The sequence below is a fragment of the Rhipicephalus microplus genome, chromosome 6, assembly GCF_043290135.1.
Source record: "Rhipicephalus microplus isolate Deutch F79 chromosome 6, USDA_Rmic, whole genome shotgun sequence".
Lineage (NCBI taxonomy): Eukaryota > Metazoa > Arthropoda > Arachnida > Ixodida > Ixodidae > Rhipicephalus > Rhipicephalus microplus.
The window spans coordinates 93,247,571-93,270,194 of record NC_134705.1 but is presented as its reverse complement, the minus strand read 5'-3'; the positions used below and the strand labels follow the sequence as shown (position 1 = coordinate 93,270,194).

Here is a 22,624-nt window from a genome sequence, read left to right as displayed (position 1 = left end):
GTTCGATATATGAGCGAATTCGGTGCACTGCCAGAGATGTGTTCTAATGAAGCTGTTTCCCCACAATGTGGACAAGGATTACTTGGGTATAGGTCAGGGTACATAATGTGTAACATTTTCAAAGTAGGGTACATCCGCGTTTGCAAAAGCCTTAATGTAAGTGCTTGGGGCCGGGTTAGATTTTTGTGCCAATGGCTGCTAATTGGGATCGCAGCGTGCGCGTTACCTAAGCCGAATGCCCCTGTCTCTCATTCCCCATTAGCAGCCATTGGCATGTACATTGAGCACTATTTTTTTACTGTTCGACAACGCACAGAAGAAATCTCTCACCAGCACCACCTTGGAGGTCAAACTGTTATACTTGTTACATACTACAACGGCTACGAGGAACGAACGGGTGCCGCTATAAGGAGCTTCGCCCCTAAAAAAAGCAATGTCAGTAAGCTCATATATCGATGGGTGGTGCGTGTTTTAAAACTCCTGTGAAAATCTCAGACGCTATGCGCGGCCTGCCGATTCAAGCGAGCGCACCATAAAAAGGCAAGCTTGTGCGACATAGCTTCTTTGGTTGCGATAAAGCATGAATGAAACAGTACTTTCAGGGAGTATACACTTAAGCAAAAACAAACAAACAACCGCTGTTATCACGCTGCCATGTGATGAAGTGTGTATTAAGGCTAAATTTGTTTTCTATTTATTCTTTTCTTATTCCAGGAATATGAGCTAGTAAGAAGAGTTCCCGTTAACAATTTCGCATTGCTCACTTGGACTGCATTGTAGAGAAAAAAATTACATTGCATATAAAAGTGTAGTAGCATCATAAGATTGTATTGATTCAGATTCAAAAATAAATTATGTGAAAGAGACATAATCATGGCCATATGATGTCACTGACTTGTGATTAGTCACACTGCGTTTTAGAGGAAGCACCTGCATTTTAAGGTATTTCACTTAATGAGTCCCATATCTGCCCTGGCCTTGCCACGATTACAATGCGAATATTTATAGCATTTAGGAGATGATAGCTAATTCAATTGTATTGATATCAGTCAGTTGGATCTGCTGAACCTTGTTAATGAGTCACCTTGATCCTTCTTGCTGGTTTTTGTTTTACCTTGCATTATGGAGCCATAGTGCTTGTGATCAGTACAGAGTATTTTGACTATTGCGACAATTTTCGGCAAGGTAGAAACTGCTGATATTGTGTGTGGCTCTTCTTTTGTCATCATTACAAGTGAGCTCTTTATTTTTGCCATGAATCAAGAACAAGTCACCCATACAGATAACTAAACAGAGCACCTGGGATTGTTCAGTAAGCTAGTATTCCACGTGTTTCATTACAAAGGGGTGTAATTGTTGTTGTTTAACGTCCAAAAACCATCATATCATCAGTGACACTGCAGTGGGGAGGCACAAAAATTTTGACCACCTGAAGCTCAAGAATGTGCACATATATCTAAGGACAAGGGCCTCAAGCATTTTTCTTCACCGAGAATGGGTTTAATAACAAAGTGAATCTTACTGACATTTGCATCCCTTTACACTACAATGCTAACTACACTGAGATCAAAAACTGTCGGAGTAGTAGCGCACAGCACAAGAGTTCACTTTTGATGTTGTTTTGAATTTCTTCACCATCATGTATTCTTCACCCTCTGCACTTGAAAGTGAAAAGTTTACAAGGAACCACTTAAGAGCATCTCAATTTTGCACCTGTTTCATGCTTCATTAGAAAGTCTGCAATGGTGCTGTCAAGTGTGAGTCAATGATAAGACATTCATTTTAATGCATACAAAAAGCTTTAAGGACTCTTTCGTATCCTTTTTAGGAAGACATTTATGAGAAAGCAGCAGGAGTTGCTCACTCACCTGTTTGTGTATTGTGGAAACACTCCCTTGTGCCTCACTGTACACTAACTCGAACATTTCGTACATCTTACAACAATTGGGACAATACTCTCACTGTGTTTTTTATACATCCAGAATGTTATTTGTGGTACGGCATGGAACCTGTCCAATAGCGTGCCCATTTGAAAATTTCACACTGTTAGAAACGACACTAGGTGGAACCGGTTTTATACAGCAAACGTATTCTTAAGATGGACAGATGGATAATCGGAGGAGTAATAAGAGTTAATGAAAGAGAAGAAATTGGGCCCATGTCATAGTGAAATGAGAATGAAACGCACAGAACAATGCGCTACTAGAAAGGAAAGTGTGATGCCAACCACAAAAAGATACACACACATAGTATGACAAAATTACAAGATGAAAGTGTCATGCAGTTGCTGAATGAGTACGAACGTGACTAAAATAATCATACATACGGTAAACTTCCGCTTAAAGTACTGCGATGCTCTACTCCCTTCATTTCTATGTTGGTTTGTTATCGCACATTTTTAACTATGGACAGAAGTACTAACTGCTTTACAATCTGTATACATTTGTGGTCAAATTAGTTTCAACCTCATGGCATACCAAGTTCTAGGACACAATATTCTAACAACTATCTGCTATATATAGGAAGCTTTAAATTTTTGGCCCGTGATTGCTTTGTAGTTTATTTTGCACGTTCCGGGTTGGGACAAGGAACCGAAGAAGAAGAGCGCTTTCAGAGGTAGACAGGGGGACGCTCAAGTGAAAGCAGAGCGCTTCTGAGCGTAGCTCAATATACCGAGATCGCAGTTACTAAAATACGATGCCTAGTCCCCCCTACTGAATATTAACCTACACAGGCCTGGTCTAGTATAGTCACCTTTATGCCTCCATTTCAATGAGTGTGAATCTCTTGATCATTTCTTTCTAACGTGCAGAATATTCACCAATTAGAGTAAAAGACTTCTAGACGAACCGCTTCGAAGTTTGAGATTAAATTTATCCCTTCCGGTTCTTCTTTCCTTTGGGGCTACCGTGCTGGGTTTTAGCCACAAAAGCGTTTGCGAAGCCGTTAGCGAAGCCGTTTGCGATTTCCTTTGGGAGACGAGAAGAATAGAATGCTAAGTTCATCGTTAAAAAATATCAAAATCAAGCGTATTCATTAAAAACTTAACATTTCGAAATTGTGAACACTTCCTTTTAAATAGCAAGACACCTTTTGTTTCATGGCCGATCTCTTATTGTGGGTTGAGCCAGGATAAAAAAAGGGACAGACAAAAACAATCAATAAACAAGTACATTTCGCCTTGTGCCTTAACGACGGAGTTCAGTCTGATCGCAGTTTCTGGGACGCCATCGTGTTAATATTTGGTGCTAAAGAACCGGGATTGAAAACCAGGAACCTGCGGACGGCTACCAGGCAACTGCAGTGGCATGGACCGACTGAAGTCGAAGCGGACGTTGCAGCAAGCGTTGAACACGAGGATAATGAACGAGGCAAGTGCTCTCCTACCTAACGACTCTGCCTCCTGTGACCAGCTCAATTCCACATATGAGAAGCGGAAGGCTAATAACGAAGAGCATAAAAACTTCAACAACGAGATCGACCAGCATATACCTGACGAGGAGTTCAATGCCGAGTATAACACTGTTTTACTATATGAGGACAGAGCTACGCGAATTCTCGCAGAGATTCTCTGCAAGAAAGATCGCATGCTATGAACATCGACTGGTACTCAAGAAAAAGTTGCCCAGACAGTCGCAGCATCATTAAACAAAACTGGAAAATTAACTAAACTGACAATAGCTTCTTTCTCTGGGGACCTATGCAAGCGGGCCGAACTTCAGGAACAATTCGACCAAATTGTTCATAGTAACGCTCACATCACTGCCACAGAGAAGATCCATTACCCACGACTATATCTGCAAGGAGACGCTGCATCAGTAATTCCGACGATAGATAGTTGCTACAACGACGCCATCAGCATGCTACCGAAGCGATTTAGGGACAAGGCGCGCCTTGTCCCCAAATCGGGCTCAACATCCGTAGTTTGCCAAACTACAGATGTCGAGCCCTGTCCGTTCATCGACTGACTCCAAAGCGCTGCGCAGCTTGTACGACCAAGTTCTCGTTACTATCCGAGGCCTATAGACTTTGGGTGTGTACAAGTCGTCATTTCTGTCTATGCTCTGCGACATCATATTGCGTGCTCTTCCACTGGATATAGTCGTGCAGTACCATAGATTATGTGCAGTCCAGTCGCCACATGACTCGAGAGGTGAAGCTACACCCATGAAACTGGACTGTGCGCTCAACTTTCTGTGTATTTAGCTGGAAAGACTAGAGAAGTGTGATTTCAATGATGCCAGAGGACGACAACATGGAACACACCCCGTGGCAAGTCAGTCGACGCACTGCCGGTGTGAGAAACTAACGTCATCTTTGCTTCCCCAAAACTTGGTAGGGGAAAAAAGGACAACTGCGTCTTCTGCTTGTCAGGTCAACACGAATCGGAAGCACGCAGAGCTGATGTGCCACTGACGCAGAAGAGGGAACTGCTTTCCAACGACAAGAGGTGTTTCCGCTGCACCGCCAAAGGACATCAGACACGGGACTGCAAAAAGAAAATTTCCTTCTCCAGATGCGAAGCTCGACATGCCACAAGCATATGCGATGCCGAAAAAAGTTCGCGAAAGGCAGACTATGCTAACAAGAATGACGAAAAAATTACGATAGTCTGCGTATTACTTGGAAGAAGACCCATAAAAGAAAGCTCCATCGGTTGCGTTTTTCTTCAGACTTTGAGAGCATGGGCCATGAATGATGACACCTGCCGCTACATACGAGGCGTTTTTGATGGTGGCAGTCAGAGGACTTCCATAACTGAAGATCTTTTTAAGCACCTCCAGCTGAAGAGCGTGGGAACAACTCGAATAGCGCTCAGTACTTTCGCAAGTGCATCAGACCAAAAGGCTAGGAGGCATCGCATTGTATAATTACGACGGCGAAGTCAGTTTCCCAACGCGAAAATAGTCCTAACAGCGATAAAGATCCCAAGCATCTGCCAGCACATCGCAGAGATAGCAATGGACGGAGCCTTGGTCACGTCTTTCAAAAAGCTGTGAAAGGGTGTCGCCGATGAGCTGAAATACCCATCACTGAGAGGGGCATCAGCGTACTGATCGGGTTCTATCAGATGTGAAAAGTGTTGACCGGCGAAGTTTCACGTGCGAAGGCAACAAATCATTGATCGCACTGAACTCCAAGCTTGGATGAACCTTCCACAGAAGCATATTGCACTTAGTGTCTTGACCAACTACTTCACAAATGATGGTGTGCGTGCTGAAAGTCCAAGGTACCGATTCTGACGAAAATTTGCGCTCCTTTTTGGGAACTTGAAAACATGAAAATTGTCGACATGACAAACAAGCCACCTGAAATGAGCAACACCATGATGGATTTTGAGAAAACTTTTAGCTTTATAAACAGAAGATATGAAGTGGCCCTCCCTTGGAAGGATGGTTTCGAGCTTGCAAGCAACAAGCAAGCCACCGTTACTCGACTGGACAAACTTGTTAACCTTCTCTACTCCAGGAAAACTGCTCGAAACGCATGACCGTACCATAACAGAGTACCTGCGGGCTGGACAGGCCGAAGTAGTCAGTGGTGTACATGCAGATGTGACGAAGTTATGTTACATGCCGCACAAGGAAGTCATTGGTGAACAAGCGCTGACGACAAAATATAGAGTGGTGTTTGACACTTCGTCACATGCCAAAAGATGAAAGTCCCTTAATGATTGCCTTGAAAAAGGTGACAAATTGTACTAAGACCTTGGGCAAATTCTATTACGCTTCAGAACGCACCCGGTGGCAGTGACCGTGGACAGAGAAAAGACATTCCTTCAGATTGCGGTTTGGGAGGACGACAGACACGCTTTTCGCTTTATCTTGTTTGCAGAAGAAGATTTATCCAAGGGCAAGCTGCAAGAGTAGAGGATGACACGAGTGCTTTTCGGAGCTACATGTAGCTCATTCTTTCTCACAGCTACTATTTTCTACCACGTGAAAAGAGCACCGGTTGCCATGGCACAAACAACACGAATTCTTGCCGAGTCGTTTTACGTGGATAACTTACTTACTGGTGCCGACACAGAAGAGGAAGCCGCTAAACTTAGTCGAGAAGTACAGATAATAATTAAATCGGCCGACATGGCATTGCGAAAGAGGACAACAAATTCAAGAGACTTGATGCGAACACTTGATATTCAAGAAGAATTTACTAGTAAAGAGATGGTCCTTCTTCCCCGCAGGGGCGCCTGCGCAAGTAGGCGTTTGGTGTGTAGCGACACCACGGACCCGAGCAAACGGGGGAGTTTCTACTCCCTCCCACGCCTAGCCGTGCGTGGCTTTGCCGTGTCCGGGGAAAAGGGGATCCTGGGGGTTGAGCCGACGCTGGGTGATTGGACCTTTAAGGCCCCCCGGCAGAGGCAACACACCCCTTTGGCCCCGGCTTCACGTAGACGGCACCCCTGGGCTGACCCACCCAGGGGAAATCGGCAGTCGCCTTTTCCTATCTCTCTCTCCCTACATCTTCGTCTTTCTTACTTTTTTAGCTTTCCTGTCTTCTACTCTCTTCTGTTTACTTCCAAACTTCCTGGCGGCAAGGGTTAACCCTGTGCAAATAGCCTACCTTGGCCTAGGCGCATTGGGTTATAGCAGAGTTGTACGGCTGACGTCTGCAAGCTTTCAGCATCCGCAAACTTGTAGCGTCCCCTCGTTGGGCTCCGTGGTGGGTGGCCGCCAACGCTGCCGAACAACATACAATTAGCATGCACAAAGCATTTCCTTTACTTAATGATCGTGCCTCCTCAAAGCGGGTACGCACCGAAGACATCAATTTTTTGATTCGGCCAAGACAAATCTTTCCTCATTTTCATGTTATACACTGCGAAAAAACTAACAAACAAGCCCGAACTGTATCCCCCTTCGTAGTTTCTAGATGCTTAACCGAAACTCTCGGTGCCGGGTACAAGGTTACCAAAATGGCCAGTGGAGATCTACTCCTTGAAATACGTGACAAAGACCAATTCGATAAACTGAACACCATCACAACGTTTGGAGACACACCCATCAGTATTACACCACACAGGTCCATGAACTCATCTCGCGGGGTCGTATCGGACGTAGATTTGCTTGAGCTGATGGAAGCTGAACTTCTGGAAGGATGGAAGAGCCAGAACGTGACAAACGTACAGCGTATTAAGATCAGAAGAGATCAAAAGGAAATCCCAACCAAACACTTAGTACTGACCTTTGCTTCGAGCGATTTGCCGGAAACTATTCAGACTGGGTACACAAAGACATCCGTGAGACCGTATATTCCCAACCCCCGCCGTTGCTTCCAATGTCAGAGATATGGCCATGGCTCTAAAACCTGTCGCGGTCGCCAGACTTGTGCACAATGTGGAGTCCTAGGCCACGTGTCTGAGAACTGCAAACAACCGCCACACTGTGTAAACTGCGAAGGAAACCATGCCGCATATTCACGCTCCTGCACATACTGGAAAAAAGAAAAAGAAATAATTACGTTGAAGGTGAAGGAAAACATTACATTTAAGGAAGCACGGCGAAGAGTCGCTCCATTCTATGGAGCTACATACGCTGATGCGGCGCGTCAGGGGGCACCGCCGCACCAGCCCTCGCCACTCCTTCGGCCCGCGCATACCGAGCCGCAGGTTGTGGCACCTGCCCCCAAGGCGGTTGTAGCCCAGGCTACACCGCCTACTCCTAAGCAGAGACTGGAGACTCCAGAGTCCTCGGGTCTCAAGGCCTCACCTCACCAGGCGAGGCCCGAAATTCGAACTAGCAGCCCGCACGTGCGGGCATCCAGTGCCTCCGAGGAGGCAATGGATACGTCGGCACCCTTGGTGCCGAAAGAGCGGCGTGGCTCCTTGGAGCGCGCCAAGAAAACAAAAAAACCGATAACAGGACCTGGTGACGGCCCTGTTAAGTGAACTCAAATTCCCTGTCTAAACAGCCACTCGCTTTTCGTACACACAGCACTATTTTACATTCACCATGAACACTCAAATTATACAATGGAACGTCAGAGGCCTTCTCAGAAACCTTGACGACATCCAAGAACTCTTACACGAACACTCACCAAAAGTGCTGTGTGTGCAAGAAACACACCTTAATTCAAAACACACAAATTTTCTTCGTAAATACGTTATTTTCCGAAAGGACCGTGTTGATGCTTTGACATCATCCGGAGGTGTGGCCATCATTGTGAATCAAGGAATTGCATGCACACACTTACAACTCCAAACATCCCTTGAGGCAGTGGCTGTTCGCGCAGTTCTTTTTGATAAACTGATCACAATCTGCACGATTTACATTCCTCCTAGTTATCAGCTACAAAAACGTGATTTACACTCTTTAATTGATGAACTTCCGGAACCTTATGTTCTCCTTGGAGGCTTTAATGCGCATAGCAGGCTATGGGGTGACTCTCGGTATGACGCGCGAGGTCGACTGATCGAACAGTGCCTTCTATCGTCGAGCGCGTGTCTCCTAAACCGAAAAGAACCAACCTATTATAATCTCGCTAATAACACCTACTCCTCCATAGACCTAAGCATAGCATCTCCATCCCTTGTCCCTCTACTCCAGTGGAATGTCGTCAGTAATCTGTACGGAAGTGACCACTTCCCCGTAGTTTTGAGCACAACTACAGTAACCGAGTGCCCACCACGTGTTCCCAAGTGGCTAATAAACAGAGCCGACTGGGAACAGTTTTATACTATCGCTTGTCTACGTTGGAATGACATCTGTACTTTGAACATTGATGTTGCTGTGAACTACTTCACAGCGTTTTTGATTGATGCTGCAACAAAATGCATCCCACAAACAAATGGACAACCTGGAAAACGACGTGTGCCATGGTGGAACTCTGAATGCCGAAACGCGCGCAAACAGCAAAACAGAGCTTGGAGGCTGCTTCGGAACTCACCGACAGCCGAAAATCTTGAAACCTTCAAGAAAATAAAGTCTCAAGGCAGGAGAACGCGTCGGCAGGCCAGAAGAGAAAGCTGGCAGAAGTTTTTATCAGGGGTTAATTCATACACACAGGAGGCTAAAGTCTGGAACATGGTCGGTAGAATAGCAGGAAAACAAGTACACACACTTCCCCTCGTAAACACTCAGGCTGATACCTTAGAAGATCAGGCAAACTTCCTCGGTGCACACTTCGAACAGGTATCCAGCTCGTGCCACTATACTGACACTTTCCAAAAATACAGAACAAGAATAGAAAAGCAGAAACTCGAACACAAATCCACTAGATACGAGGCATATAACCAAGCTTTCAGTCTAGCTGAGCTCGAAACATCTCTGAACTCCTGCAGTACTTCCGCCCCAGGTTCAGACCGTGTGATTTATGAAATGTTAAAAAACCTACCAAACGAAACCCGAAAAACGTTACTTTGTTTGTACAATGCTATTTGGTCTTCTGGCACTATTCCTACCTCCTGGAAAGAGGCGATTGTTATTCCCATTTCGAAAGAAGGCAAGGACCCATCTTTAGCTGCGAGTTACAGGCGGATTGCACTTACAAGCTGCTTGTGCAAAGTCTTCGAAAAAATGATAAACTGCCGACTTGTACATTTTCTTGAAACAAATAATTTGCTCGACCCATTTCAGTGCGGGTTTCGAGAAAGTAGATCCACGACAGACCACCTTGTTCGTATCGAGGCACAGATCAGAGACGCTTTCGTCCATAAGCAATATTTTCTCTCTGTATTCCTCGATATCGAAAAGGCTTATGATACAACATGGCGCTTCGGAATTCTAAGAGACCTGTCCCACCTTGGCGTGCGCGGAAGAATGTTTCACATAATCGAAAGTTACCTGTCAAACCGGACATTCCGTGTCCGAGTAGGCACGGTTCTTTCCCAAACCTTCGTTCAGGAAACAGGCGTGCCACAAGGTGGTGTACTTAGCTGCACACTTTTTCTCATCAAGATGAATTCCTTGCACTTGTCCATCCCTCGCAATATGTTTTATTGTACATATGTCGACGACGTCCAGCTCGGCTTTAGATCTTGCAATCTGGTAATGTGTGAGCGACAGGTTCAGTTAGGTTTAAACAAGGTCTCCAAATGGGCAGAGGAAAACGGATTCCGACTGAACCCACAAAAGAGCACGTGTGTCTTGTTCTCCCGAAAGAGAGGCATGCACTCAGAACCCGACATTGAGTTGAACGGTCAACGTCTGTCTGTCAATGCGGAGCATAAATTCTTAGGATTAATCTTGGACAACAAGTTGACCTTCGTACCGCACATCAAGTATCTAAAAACAAAATGTTTAAAAGCCATGAATGTTTTAAAAGTGTTGTCACATACTACGTGGGGTAGTGACAGGCAATGTCTCATGAACCTCTATAGAAGCCTCATTCGCACCCGCTTAGATTATGGAGCCGTTGTCTATCAGTCTGCTACTCAAAGTGCCTTGAAGATGCTGGACCCCGTGCACCATTTGGGCATCCGCCTTTCTACGGGTGCTTTTCGCACCAGCCCCGTAGAAAGCCTTTATGTTGAGTCAAATGAGTGGTCACTTCATCTGCAAAGAACTTACATGTCCTTTGTTTATTTCCTTAAGGTGAAAGCAGACAAGGAGCACCCCTCATACTCTACAATTAACGATTTGTCAAGCTCAACTCTGTTTCAAAACAGGCCTTCGGTGAGGCAGCCCTTCTCAGTTCGCCTGAAGTGTCTAGCTGAAGAAACTGCAGTATCACTTGAACACAATTTAATGGCTCCTGTGGCATACCCGCCACCGTGGCAGTGGCAGACTATAGACTGCGATATGTCTTTCCTAGAAGTTACAAAACATGCACCTCTTGCCCACATCCGAACATACTTTTTGGAACTTCAACACAAATACACACGTCCTGAGTTCTTCACAGATGCCTCCAAGACTAACTCCTCTGTGTCCTACGCTGTTGTCGGCCCATCCTTTTCGGATGCTGGCCCTCTACATCCACGCACAAGTATCTTCACAGCGGAAGCTTACGCGATACTTGTGACAGCTAAACACATCAAACAATTAAAAATACAAAAAGCAGTGATTTATACAGACTCCCTCAGTGTGGTAACGGCTCTGCACAGTCTTAAAAAACAAAAAAACCCTGTCCTTGTTTCACTTTACTCCATATTTTGCACACTCTACACACTCAAACAACATGTTGTAGTGTGCTGGGTGCCAGGGCACCGTGAGATCCAAGGCAACGTGAGGGCGGATCAGCTCGCTGCATCCGTCCATGAGAGCACCGCCATTACATCCATATCAATCCCGGTCGTTGATCTTAAGCCGTCTCTCAAACGAAACCTTAGGGACTACTGGCAGAGCAAGTGGGATACACACACACAAAACAAACTACACGTAATTAAGCCACACCTTGGTCATTGGCTGCCCGCATCGAAATCGCGTCATACAGAGGTAATACTAACGAGACTCAGGATAGGACACACATACACGACACACACACACCTTTTGTCTGGTGGCAATCCACCATTGTGTGACAGATGTGGTGAATCCTTAACCGTCCTTCACATGTTAATTCAGTGTAAACACTTAGAAACTCTAAGAAAACAACATTTTCCAATACTCTACCGACAACATATACCTTTACACCCTGCAATGTTTGTCGGTAGGGAACCACTTTTTAGTCATAATTCATTGTTAGCGTTTTTAAAAGAAATTCACAGCTTTCATGTCATATACCCGGGCATACCGTAGCATGACCTCTCCAGAGAGGTTTTTGCTGCGGTGGCTACACAAGAAAGCACATGCCTCACGGCCCTTGGACGCAAGGGTTTGAACGAGTGAGGCACTTGTGCTAATGCCATACATATCCACCATCGTCTTTTATTATCACCATCTTTTGTCATCTGTTTACATCACACACACCTTTCACGGCATGGTCATGATTTTATTACTTGTATGTTTTTACCCGCCTTACTGCGAGGAATTTTATGGCCCTTATACAGCCGCTTATCACAATCATTGTCCATATTTTTAGTAAGATGAACTGGCGCTCTTTGGCCGTGAATCGGCCCTTGCGCCATAAAACATCAAACATCATCAAGATGGTCCTTCTTCACGAAACGTAGGTCAAGGTCCTGGGTTTGGTGTGGAACCCTGCAAAGGATGAATTCAGCTTTTCGGTTCAAAATCTACTTCTGTGTTTGACAGCACAGGTGGGCATAAAACTATTTGTCTTGCAGTCAGCATGAAGAATATTTGACCCGTTGCGATTTGTAGGACCATATACTATTGCCATACGAATACTGTTTCAGAAGCTGTGGATACGAGGAATTGGCTGGGATGAAGTACTACCCAATGACCTGCAAAAAGAATAGAATGATTGGGTCATCCAGCTGCCGCAACTGCAAGACGTTGTCGTTCCTGGCTATCTGGGTGGTGGAGCAAGGAAGCCCAATGCGCTTCGAGTACATGTTTTCTGCGATGCCAGTCCAGCGGCATACGGAACAGCGATATACGTCGTGTCAAGTTTGGCGGAGCCGGAACGGTTGATTGCGTAGTCTCGTGTAGCACCCATTAAGGAGACAACGCTGCGGTGATTAGAGCTGCTTGCTGCCTTAATCGGCTCAAGAATGTTGGCATACGTGAAAAGCGGTTTGAGGAATGTTCAAGTTGACTACACGATGTGGACAGATTCCGCCTTTGTGTTGTCATGAATAAAAGGTGACGTCAGAAAGTGGAAACAGATTGTAGCCAACCAAGCCAATGAAATTAAGTGCACAACAGATCCATCAAAGTGGAGATACTGCCCTGGACCTGACAACCTGGCTGACCTACTCACGCGTGCTGTGACGCTTGAGAGACTGCTGTGCAGCTCTAAATGGTAGCATGGTCCTGAGTGGCTAGCTAGACCGATGTCTGAATGACCCTACAGTTGACGTCGCACTAGTGACACACTTCTCAATTCTGATATTCGACATTCAGCGTTACAACAGGCTTCAGTACGTACTCAGAGTCACTGCGTGGGTTTTCACATTCACTGACCGATACAGAAAAAGGACGGATCACACTGGACATCCTGTGGCAGCAGAAATCGTAGACGTTGAACCGTATTGGATAAGATGTACACAAGAGCAAGGCTTTCTTGCAGAGCTCACCACTTCGACCAACGGTCAACAAGTCGAGTTTACATCTCGAAGCTCTGAACTACGCCTTTACATAGACAAAGACGGAATTCTTCGGATTGGAGGCCGTATATTGCTCATGCATTCCACACAAGATGTTAAAGGAAGATGCTACTTGAAGACACTTTTTTTTAATATTCACCCTAAACCAATGAACCTTGAGCTGTTTGTGGAACGTTTTTTGCTGATTTCAAATATATAATTAGAGTTTTCTTGCAAGTTACGCACTTTTAGCTCTGCAACATGACAAAGTGAAAACTTCAACCCTTTGCCCACCCCCCTCTTTTCATTTCTAAACTTCTGTAATTTTTTACCATTCATAATTCATAATGCTTCAAATAAAGTGTAGAGTACAAATAAATAATCAGGAAGCACACACAAAATATGTAATAACCGTGAAAAATAATAGACGTAAAAAGTCCATATTTCACCTACCCTAGTAAAGGTATACATACAATTTTTCATTATACAATAAAATATTAAAATTTACCGATACCGAAAATGGCTCCACAACATATGCCTATGGAATGCGCATATGTTCGGCCATCTGAAGATACCTTTTGTCACGCAGGTATCCACAAATTTCGGGTGAGTGAACCACTGACGATGTATAGAGAGGTGCTCAAGTGGGCCCACGTTCACCATTTTTCTACCGGCAAGAAACGACGAGCCGATTAACTACGCAGCCGAAGGTGTTCACTGTGGCCTGCATGACACCCTTTAGTTTAGGCAGTGGCCTTGCACAAGCGCTTACACATGCCGCTTCTACGAGAATAAAAGGCTGAAGTGTCACCGACGTGTTAGTAGCCGCTTTGTACATATAAACCCCGTGATAAACCAGGCAAGGTAGTGGTGGTGCTCTGGTGTAATTGTTAGCATGTGTGCTTTCAGTGCGTGTGGTCCTGAGTTTGATTCCTGTGTTGTGCGCACTTGTATGCAAATGTCTTGTTTATGCGTGGATGTACATTTTCTAATATGTCCCTGCGATAAATAATAGTAATAAATTTACTCTGAAACACTAGTTTCGTGCCTTGATCTACTTCTTTTTGGCCACGTATAAAATGCGTTTCTTAAGGCTCTCAAAAAAAAAAAAGCAGGAAAACTTCTTCTGCGCTCCATTCAGACCCCCGAATCTAGGTAAATAAAAACACCAACGTTACTTCCTAAATTCTCTCTTTTGACCGAATTTACTTCCCAAACAAACCTTGTTAAGCCTTCTGCCAACACAAATCGGCCGTGTCTCTCAAAAACGAAGCTATTTTTTGGAAATAAACAATTAGCGTAGCTTCATTACTAAATTATAAATCAAATAAGGAGCAATATTTGTCAATGAATGAGTTCAATAAAGCAGGCTGACAGCTATAGGAAGATTTGGAGTGGACGGCTCTCGTTTCGGCATGGTGCTGAAACGAGAAAAACAAAACGCACCAGAAACTTTACAAAAACACCAAAAAGTACCTCGCAGTGCTGATGTCCAAACGAGGAAAACACAACTCCCCAGAGAACTTACAAAAACACCGCAAACAAGGGTGTTAGTGAAAACCTCATTTTAAAGTGCGCTTCACTTACTAACTTTGAGATGAACGCTGGAACACAATCCAAAAACTCCCTAAAGGCTAAAACGTGTTTACAGTTTACATGCAAGATTTGTGACGTCACGCGTTTTTATTAGCGTTATATCCCTTACTGGTTTATTCGTTATTGGTGGACACAGGTCAATATACTTCTGGCCACATCGTTATCTTGTTGAAGCAGTTAAAGCGTGATGTCATTATAGTGCCTTTACGTCATCAAAGGCGTTATGTTGGGGAACCAGTATGTTGTGAATCTGCGACCATGACGTCACGAAGAAGCTATTCCGTTTATCAAAAACTTTTGATAAGTTTGTGGGCCAATTGAAACAGCGTGCCTGTTACAAGACTGCTAGTACCATTTGAAAACAGCTGTGTCCCAATACAAATATTAACGACCCCAGAGATCTCAGTCAAGTCAGGTACTTGGCTATTTCGCGTTACATAATTACAGCACGAACGATCACGCAGCTGTCCAAACTTCCGTGATGGGGTTTACATGACGGGAATCGCTGAGCTTGTGCTTATACATCATTGCATTCTGAGGCGTATTTTCATTGGTGCCCAATAATGGTACCCACCTCCGTAATTTTATTGCAATGGTTATCGTTTGTCCGAGGAGGAATCATTTAGTAACAGTATTAGCTTAATATCCATGGCTCTTTGGGCAACGCAGATGGGTTGGCGCAAGGGGTGCAAGAACAACAAACAGGGCGCTGCAGGGGCCGTGTTGCTCGTTATGACGATAGAGCATGTGTTCGTCTTTACTTGGCTGTGATTCAATTCTAGATATTTATTGCGTGAAATTATGAAATGTGTTTGAATTTATTTGCAGTAGTAGAAGTGATCGATGTATGAGAAATAGTAGAAGTGGTATTAGTACTACTTGTATTTCTCTAGCTCTTAGAACAGGTAGGAAAGGGGGGGGGGGGGGGTCGTAGTGATATAGCTGTTTTATGCTGAATAGACATCATGTGTAGTAGTGGTAGTAGAGAATTAGTTGTTGATACCAACTTACCAAAATCCTTGTGAAGCATACAAGTGTAGGAATCGGTCGTCATGTTCGGGGTTTTCAGGAATGACCATTCAAGTCTTCTGGACCTCCTAAAATAAAGCGAATGCAAAGACAACTGGTAAAAGAACATTCTCTTAAAAACACTCATCACTTCTGCAGGCGCGTCGAGAGTCAACAATAATAGGGCACCACTACTCGATTGCTTCGTTTAACGTCGATTAAAAGAAAATATCACTCATACTTCTGCTACAACTAATTACACCAGGTGCATGGTTCACACGCAGCTCACAATAGGTGTTTGCGTGCGGCTGTTAAAGTGAAATGTTTAAACTGGCTGCTTCGTGAGAATAACGTGAAATTTACAACAAGTAAGCTCATTTCAAACGATCAATATTTTTCATTATAAATGTAGCGATGAAATAGCAGTTATCTGAGCACAGCCCTTTAGGTTTGAGTGCATTAACAGATAATTGAGCCTGCTTAAAGGAGAACGTGGTAAATGAATAATCACTTGTCAATGGCAGTTGCGACAATCTGGCCTGATGCTTTGTCTAAACTAGGCTGATGTGAAAGATGGTGCCTTAGTTTAACTTGAAATATACCTGAATTAGATATGCGCAAGTTTTTTTGCCCATAAGACCTTTTAAGTGAGAAACTGTCTAACATTTGTGTAGTAGGTAGAAGAAGCAATGTGTTGGTAATGAACATTTCATATATGCCATTGTGATGGCTATGTATTTTTACTAACGATATTCGTATAAAGTTCATAAATTTCTCACATATTTGCCACGTATTTCTGTAAAATTTTTACTCAAAGCTACACAATTTCTTACCTGTAGAGGTTAAAAATACGTGTATGCCGGTATTAGCATTCAATAAATTTGGTCTTTTTGTCTTTCGTGTACATTGTGGGGCTTGTTGACCATAATTTCTTTTACGTTTATTGAATGTTACTTAGATTCATAAGAGCACTCTGGTGTTCTACAAAACTTTCAGGCTGGCTCACCACGTAATATACATTGAAATCTACATCTTAGTGTGAATAAGGTGGGAAAATGGCTTCCAATTTGTTGTTAGAGCCAACATAAATTCCTAGAAATATCTGTAAACTTCACCTTTATGAGTGCAACTTGACAGCGCTATACTACCCCACTTGCATCGCCTTCTCAAAGGCTTGCCAAGCTTTTATTCTTTTTAACAGTACTGCGTGCAATACATTAGGCGTCGCAAACTGCTCGAAGACGCCTGCCGCAATCGAATTTGGCAAATACCCATTACGGGTCTTTCAGGCAACGAAAAGCTACGCAGGTACACACGTTGTTGATTCGGTGTCTGAGTATAGCTTTAATTACAAGTTGCAGCTCTGCGATTTCCAGTGCTTCGGCTGCCTGTGACCGCACAGTCATTCCGCAATTCACAGGACGCGCTGTATTGTTAGATTCCGTGCAATCTCTAAGCCATCATTACGACTGTCTAGTGACTTTTCCAGGCAGCGTAAGGTACAGGAATGCAGTTCCAAGCATTGTTATGACACTGTGATAGAATACTCGACTGCAGAGCCTAAGGTAAGTGGCCTGTATTCTGACCTAAATCAATTTTTTTAAGTGAAGTGAGTAGCCCTTTATAGGGCTGGCTTGTCTTTATTCAGTGTTCGATTTGACATGGTTACGCAGTGGTCAATACAAGCTTAAAACATGGCTAGGAACACTTTAAACAGCGCGAGTGTAGAAGCATTACCTAAAATACTTCTAAATAAACACATACTCCCAAAATAATTGGCATACGTTGCCTTAAATTGCATAAGACACTCCCCAAACATTCGGCTTACGCCCGCATCACACAAAGACGCCATCACCTCGGCAATGACCTGCTTGCCGAAGCGGCATCAAGAGCGGAACAGCGAAGAGGGTCACTAAGGTTTCCATTTGTGAAGCTGCATTTAGCGCAGGTTTTAGCATTTCACCAACTGTCACGCAAAACAGATTTTAACGCAATATTTAACGCGGCATTTTATAAGTACAATTCAGTGCCTACACAGGCGTGGAATAAGCGCAGGATTTATTGGGAGATTTTCAACTGCGCCAAAACCTGCATAACAACTACGTTAGCACAAGAAAAGGCGAAAAGTTATGCCTTCATTAGGCACGGAAGTGTTTATTATATTCATCTATCGGGTTTTCTGGCTCATGGATGACGCTGATTTTTCACTCTCAACCAATGACAGTACAGTGAGCGAGCAACGCGTAGCTGACGTTTCCGACAAACCAGCTGAGTACAATGCTCACGCTGCGGCTATTTGTGCTTTGCTGTACGTAATTGCAGAATTCCTGTTATTTCGGTTGCGTATATGACAAAAAGCCAGCTTTGACGGTGCGAATGAGATTCCGCCAAGAATAACATCGGCAGTGTGCGGTTGTTATAGATAATCTAAATTAGTATAAAATAATAAACAAAAGAACATGCATAGCTGCGGTACAGTGTCATGGCTATGCTACTTTAAATGTTTCCATCAAAATGTGTGGTCACAACCCCCTCAAGGCACCCGCTCGTGAGTGCAGTATACTTCTAGGATATGTACATGGAGTAACGTTCTTACCATCTTCCTCTACCATAGTATGATCTCTTCAGCCACACGGTTTTTTTCGTTATTGTTAGGACCATGTCGTTCAAACAAAGAAGTGTTCTATTTTGCGTAGAATACCACGTCCATATTCTAGAAGAATCATACAAAAACTGAAACAGAAAGTGACAGTTGGTCTTTATATTTTCTTTCGTAATCCTACATCCAGTGTTGTTTCAGTGGCCATCTCGACACAGTCAGTGCCCCCCCCCCGCCCCCCAGAATGTTCAGTAGCTCGGCAAGACAAGCCACGGCGTACACAAGACAGTTCACCTAAGCACATTAAATACCGCCCGACAGCAAAGTTTGCGGCAGCTAGTCATACTACACAGCAGTCATGGCTGAGTGTAGGGATGACAATGCCACTAGGATGCACGCGCGATAAGCTACAGCGAGAAACAGAAAGCGGAAATCAGAAATAAAACAGTCTGCCTTGTGAACGGGTGAAGATAACGAAGAAGTCTATTAGAATATTAGAACAAGATAAACTATATATATATATATATATATATATATATATATATATATATATATATATATATATATATATATATATAACGAGCCCTCAGGTATACACTTCTTTCCCTTATATATATAAGGGAAAGAAGTGTATACCTGAGGGCTCGTTTTTCCGTGTTTTGACACAATATTACTGAGATCTAACAGACACTAATGCCAAGGAATTTATAGGGGAAGTTATTAGAACCAATGAAATGTAAATAAGAAGGAAAAAACTGGGTGAAAAAACAACCAGCCGTGAGCAGGAATCGAACCTTAGACCTCCGAATAACGCGTTCGATGCTCTAACCACTGAGCTATCACAGGGGCCTTCCCTCCATCCCCTTTTTGTGTTTATATGTAAAAATGGACGTGGGAGTGTCAGTCAGCGCCATCTGTAGCCAAGCGGCGAGTGTGAAACACCCTTTTATGCGCATGTGTGGCGTCACGTAGCACATGAAGTTATTACGAGTGGGCAGCTGACCAATAGTGTATATATATATATATATATATATATATATATATATATATATATATATAGTGGGAGTAATAATTCGATGGGCCAGTTAGTCTTCTTGAAGGTATGGGATATGGCACAACGGGAGCGTTGTGAACAAGGATAAATATATATATTTCCCAACAGTTTCGGTAGGGGTCCTTCTTCATCAGGGGATGGGTTATACTAACCTGAACTTAAAAACTTCGTTGCTACCGCGTCCCTCTCGCCTTAGAAGTTGTTTGCGAGAGTGAGAGAGAACTAACAAAAGAAAGAAAGAAAGAAAGAAAAAAAGTGAAGAAAAAAGACGAAAAGAATAAAAGAAAAAAAGAAAGAAAAAAAGAAAAAAAGAAAGAAAAAAGGAGGAAGAACCACTGTCAACGCTGAGAACAAAACCAAATGTCCATGTACGTCCACATCCGGTTCTGATCCCGTGCTGGTCAGTTCTCGGCGTGTGTCGGGCCACCCAAGATTGTCGCCGCGGTGGCGGGAGGGGTCCGCGACGGCGTGCGTAAGGAAAGGGTTTCCCCTTAATGGGTCGGTCGGCTCTCTTTCATCTTCGTCCGTTTATATATATACATATATATATATATATATATATATATATATATATATATATATATATATATATATATATATATATTCTATTTAGACCCACTATTACCACTGTCTCAAATCGCATCTGATAGCCTGCATCGATCCCTGCTCAGATATAGTCCTTTTTCGATTTTTTGGCTTTTCTTTCTATATATATTTTTTTATTCCAAAATTACTTTGTGTTTGAAAAACCATAAGCCTTTTACTTAAGACCCTGCCGTCTTGTTTTTGGCCAATCCCCCTTTGTGGGTGTGCGCCAGAGTAACAAGGACCTTCATCATCACCATCATCATCATCATCATCATCATTAACTCTCTTGTGCTCATGTCAGTGTTTAAGCAAATTTTATTGCATATTTTGGTTCAGTCGGCTTCGACCACCAATCATGCGGGTGGCCTTCTTCGTTCAGTCAGCCAAGGCTGGTTTGGTCATCCCGAAGTAAGAGCTACCCTGACATCCGGCAGTCAACGTGACCACAAGTGAGCTGATCTCTGTAGCTATCGACAAGGTATCTACGTCTCCTGATGAACTCGTACAAAAATGGTCTGTGAAAATAAATATTCAACTTTTTATTTCCAACCACCATGTCACATTGAAACTAGAGAAGCTTGGTACATCGGAGCCAACTTCTCATACAGCAGTACTCGTTGTTTTTCATGTGATTCAAGTTCAGCAGAAACAAGTGGGTCAACAAAATTAAATGATTCAGCCCCTTTTATCGGCTTTCAGCCTGAACGACAATTGTTCTACTAACGATCTGAAAGCCGAACCCTTCGATAGTTCATCAAAGAATCCAGATGCGTGGATTGCTTTATTTAACACTCCCGTAGGCATAACGGCTGGGGCACCTATAAACAATGAGCGAGACATATGCTTCCGTTTTTAACGGGCATCGCATGAAAATGGTACAGGTTGCGTCGCATGAAGCATCAGTCTGATGCATAGAGCTCATGGAGGGAGAGAGCTCAATCTTAATATTCCCTAAGAACCTGCTTTTGCGATGCTATGAAGACATTTTTTGCCGATAAAATTCTGTACTAGTGACCCAGTATTTCTTTGAGGAGCGTCGATGCTTCTACTAGCCGAACCGGACGTTCCACTGACTTCTGTTAAAACTTTCGTCAGACACGGCTTACAGGAATGCAATGGTAGGTTCAGGCTAGAACACAAAAAAAAAATCTAGATTGCTGCAGTCGATTGAAAATATGGCCCGTCATTTTACAGGGAGGACAACAAAGTCGCATCGATATGTTGAAGGGAGAGGAGAATTGGGAAATAGAATTTTGTGCGCAGCCACCAAAGTCTTCGCAAGCCGAGGGTCATGAAGAATCGTATTTCACCAATGAGATGGAGTCTATGATTGAGGAGTGCTCTTCACAAAAATTAAATCAAAAGACAGATGAATGAGGGTTCTCAGTCTGACCCTAAGACACAAAATGGCTTATTGTCTGATTTCTTCAAGCGTGTTGCATATAGACCTATAAATAATAAATAATAAATAAATATTAAAAGCAGAGCTAATTCAGGATATGAATTTAGCGTAAGTTTGGATCTTGTTCATGAATACGAAGGAAGCGAGAAAGAGTATTATGACTCAACCTACCTGAAAGTTACGCACAATTCTCAAAGTTCAGAAATTATAGCACTATTTCGAGACACAAGGGTGTAAAAATGTCTTCTTCCTCGTCCGGATATGGCGTTGCTGAAGCTGAATTTTTATATCGTATGTGGTATCTGTTCATAAAGACGTAAAGAAAGTGGATTCCTTGCGGATAGGGAAGAAAAACAGTGAAATTCCGCAACTGTAACCAGAACGTGTTTGATAGGGAGACAAAACAGTTGTGGGAAAGACTATAATTTTACGTGCGCAAAAAAGCATGCCTAAAGGAAGAACTTCAAAATATGTCAGATGCCAAAGTAATTTGCCCATCACTGTCTCCGTTTCTCGCACCCATCAGATTGCTGCAAAAGGAGACGGTAGCTGGCGCTTGCGCATGGATTACAGAGTAGTAAATAACCAGACACGTACTACTAATTCCTGTTGAATAAAACAGGTGACTGACCAATGTCAAACAAAACAATGACGTTTCGGGCGCCGTACGGATCCCTTGTTCACAATCTAATTGTTCACAATCTAAACTCTCTCTTTGTGCATTTCTAGATTGTGAACAAGGGATCCTTACGGGTCCCGAAATGTCATTGTTTTGTTTGACATTGGTCAGTGACCTGTTTTATTCAACAATGCCTTTACCTGACCAGACGGCATTCCGTCGAACTCTCGACTACTACTAATTCCTATTCCAATGCCGAGGATGGACACTGTCAACGACGAAACGGGAGGCTGCACCTGCGTTGCTCGCATATACTTGTACAAGGGCTTCTGGAAAGTGCCTCTACACGAAGACACCAAATAATACACCACGTCACATAAGAATATAACTATCTCCGTCTTGGATAGAGAACCTCACTCAATTTGTTCCAGAAAATGATGAGATATTGCGCCCTTACATCGGACACTTTTGCAACATCGTAGGTGGCATCATCCTATACTCTAAACGCCAAAGTTCCATGAAATACATATGGCCCATATCTTTTCAGCAATGTCTGATGCTACATTAAAGTTGAATTCAAAAAGAGTGAGAGCTACAACATCAAGGTCCCCTTTCTTAGCACTGGTTTAGATTGAACGAAGAAAATGAAACAGTTTCAGTGACTCGTACTT

At 43.4% G+C, this 22,624-nt stretch overlaps 1 protein-coding gene across 2 annotated transcripts in view; it reads right to left on the bottom strand.

Annotated features, from left to right (window-relative positions):
* LOC142764829 (uncharacterized) overlaps positions 1-22,624 on the bottom strand; it is a 45,827-nt gene that overhangs the window by 21,222 nt on the left and 1,981 nt on the right. Inside the window, exons 2-3 of one of the 2 annotated variants that reach the window (XM_075865361.1) lie at positions 18,288-18,424; positions 15,695-15,780 (exon numbers count right to left, since the gene is read on the bottom strand). In XM_075865361.1, the coding sequence (XP_075721476.1) occupies positions 15,695-15,780; positions 18,288-18,424 (223 nt within the window). The remainder of the gene's footprint in view (positions 1-15,694; positions 15,781-18,287; positions 18,425-22,624) is intronic. The other variant, XM_075865362.1, reaches the window with a different exon arrangement.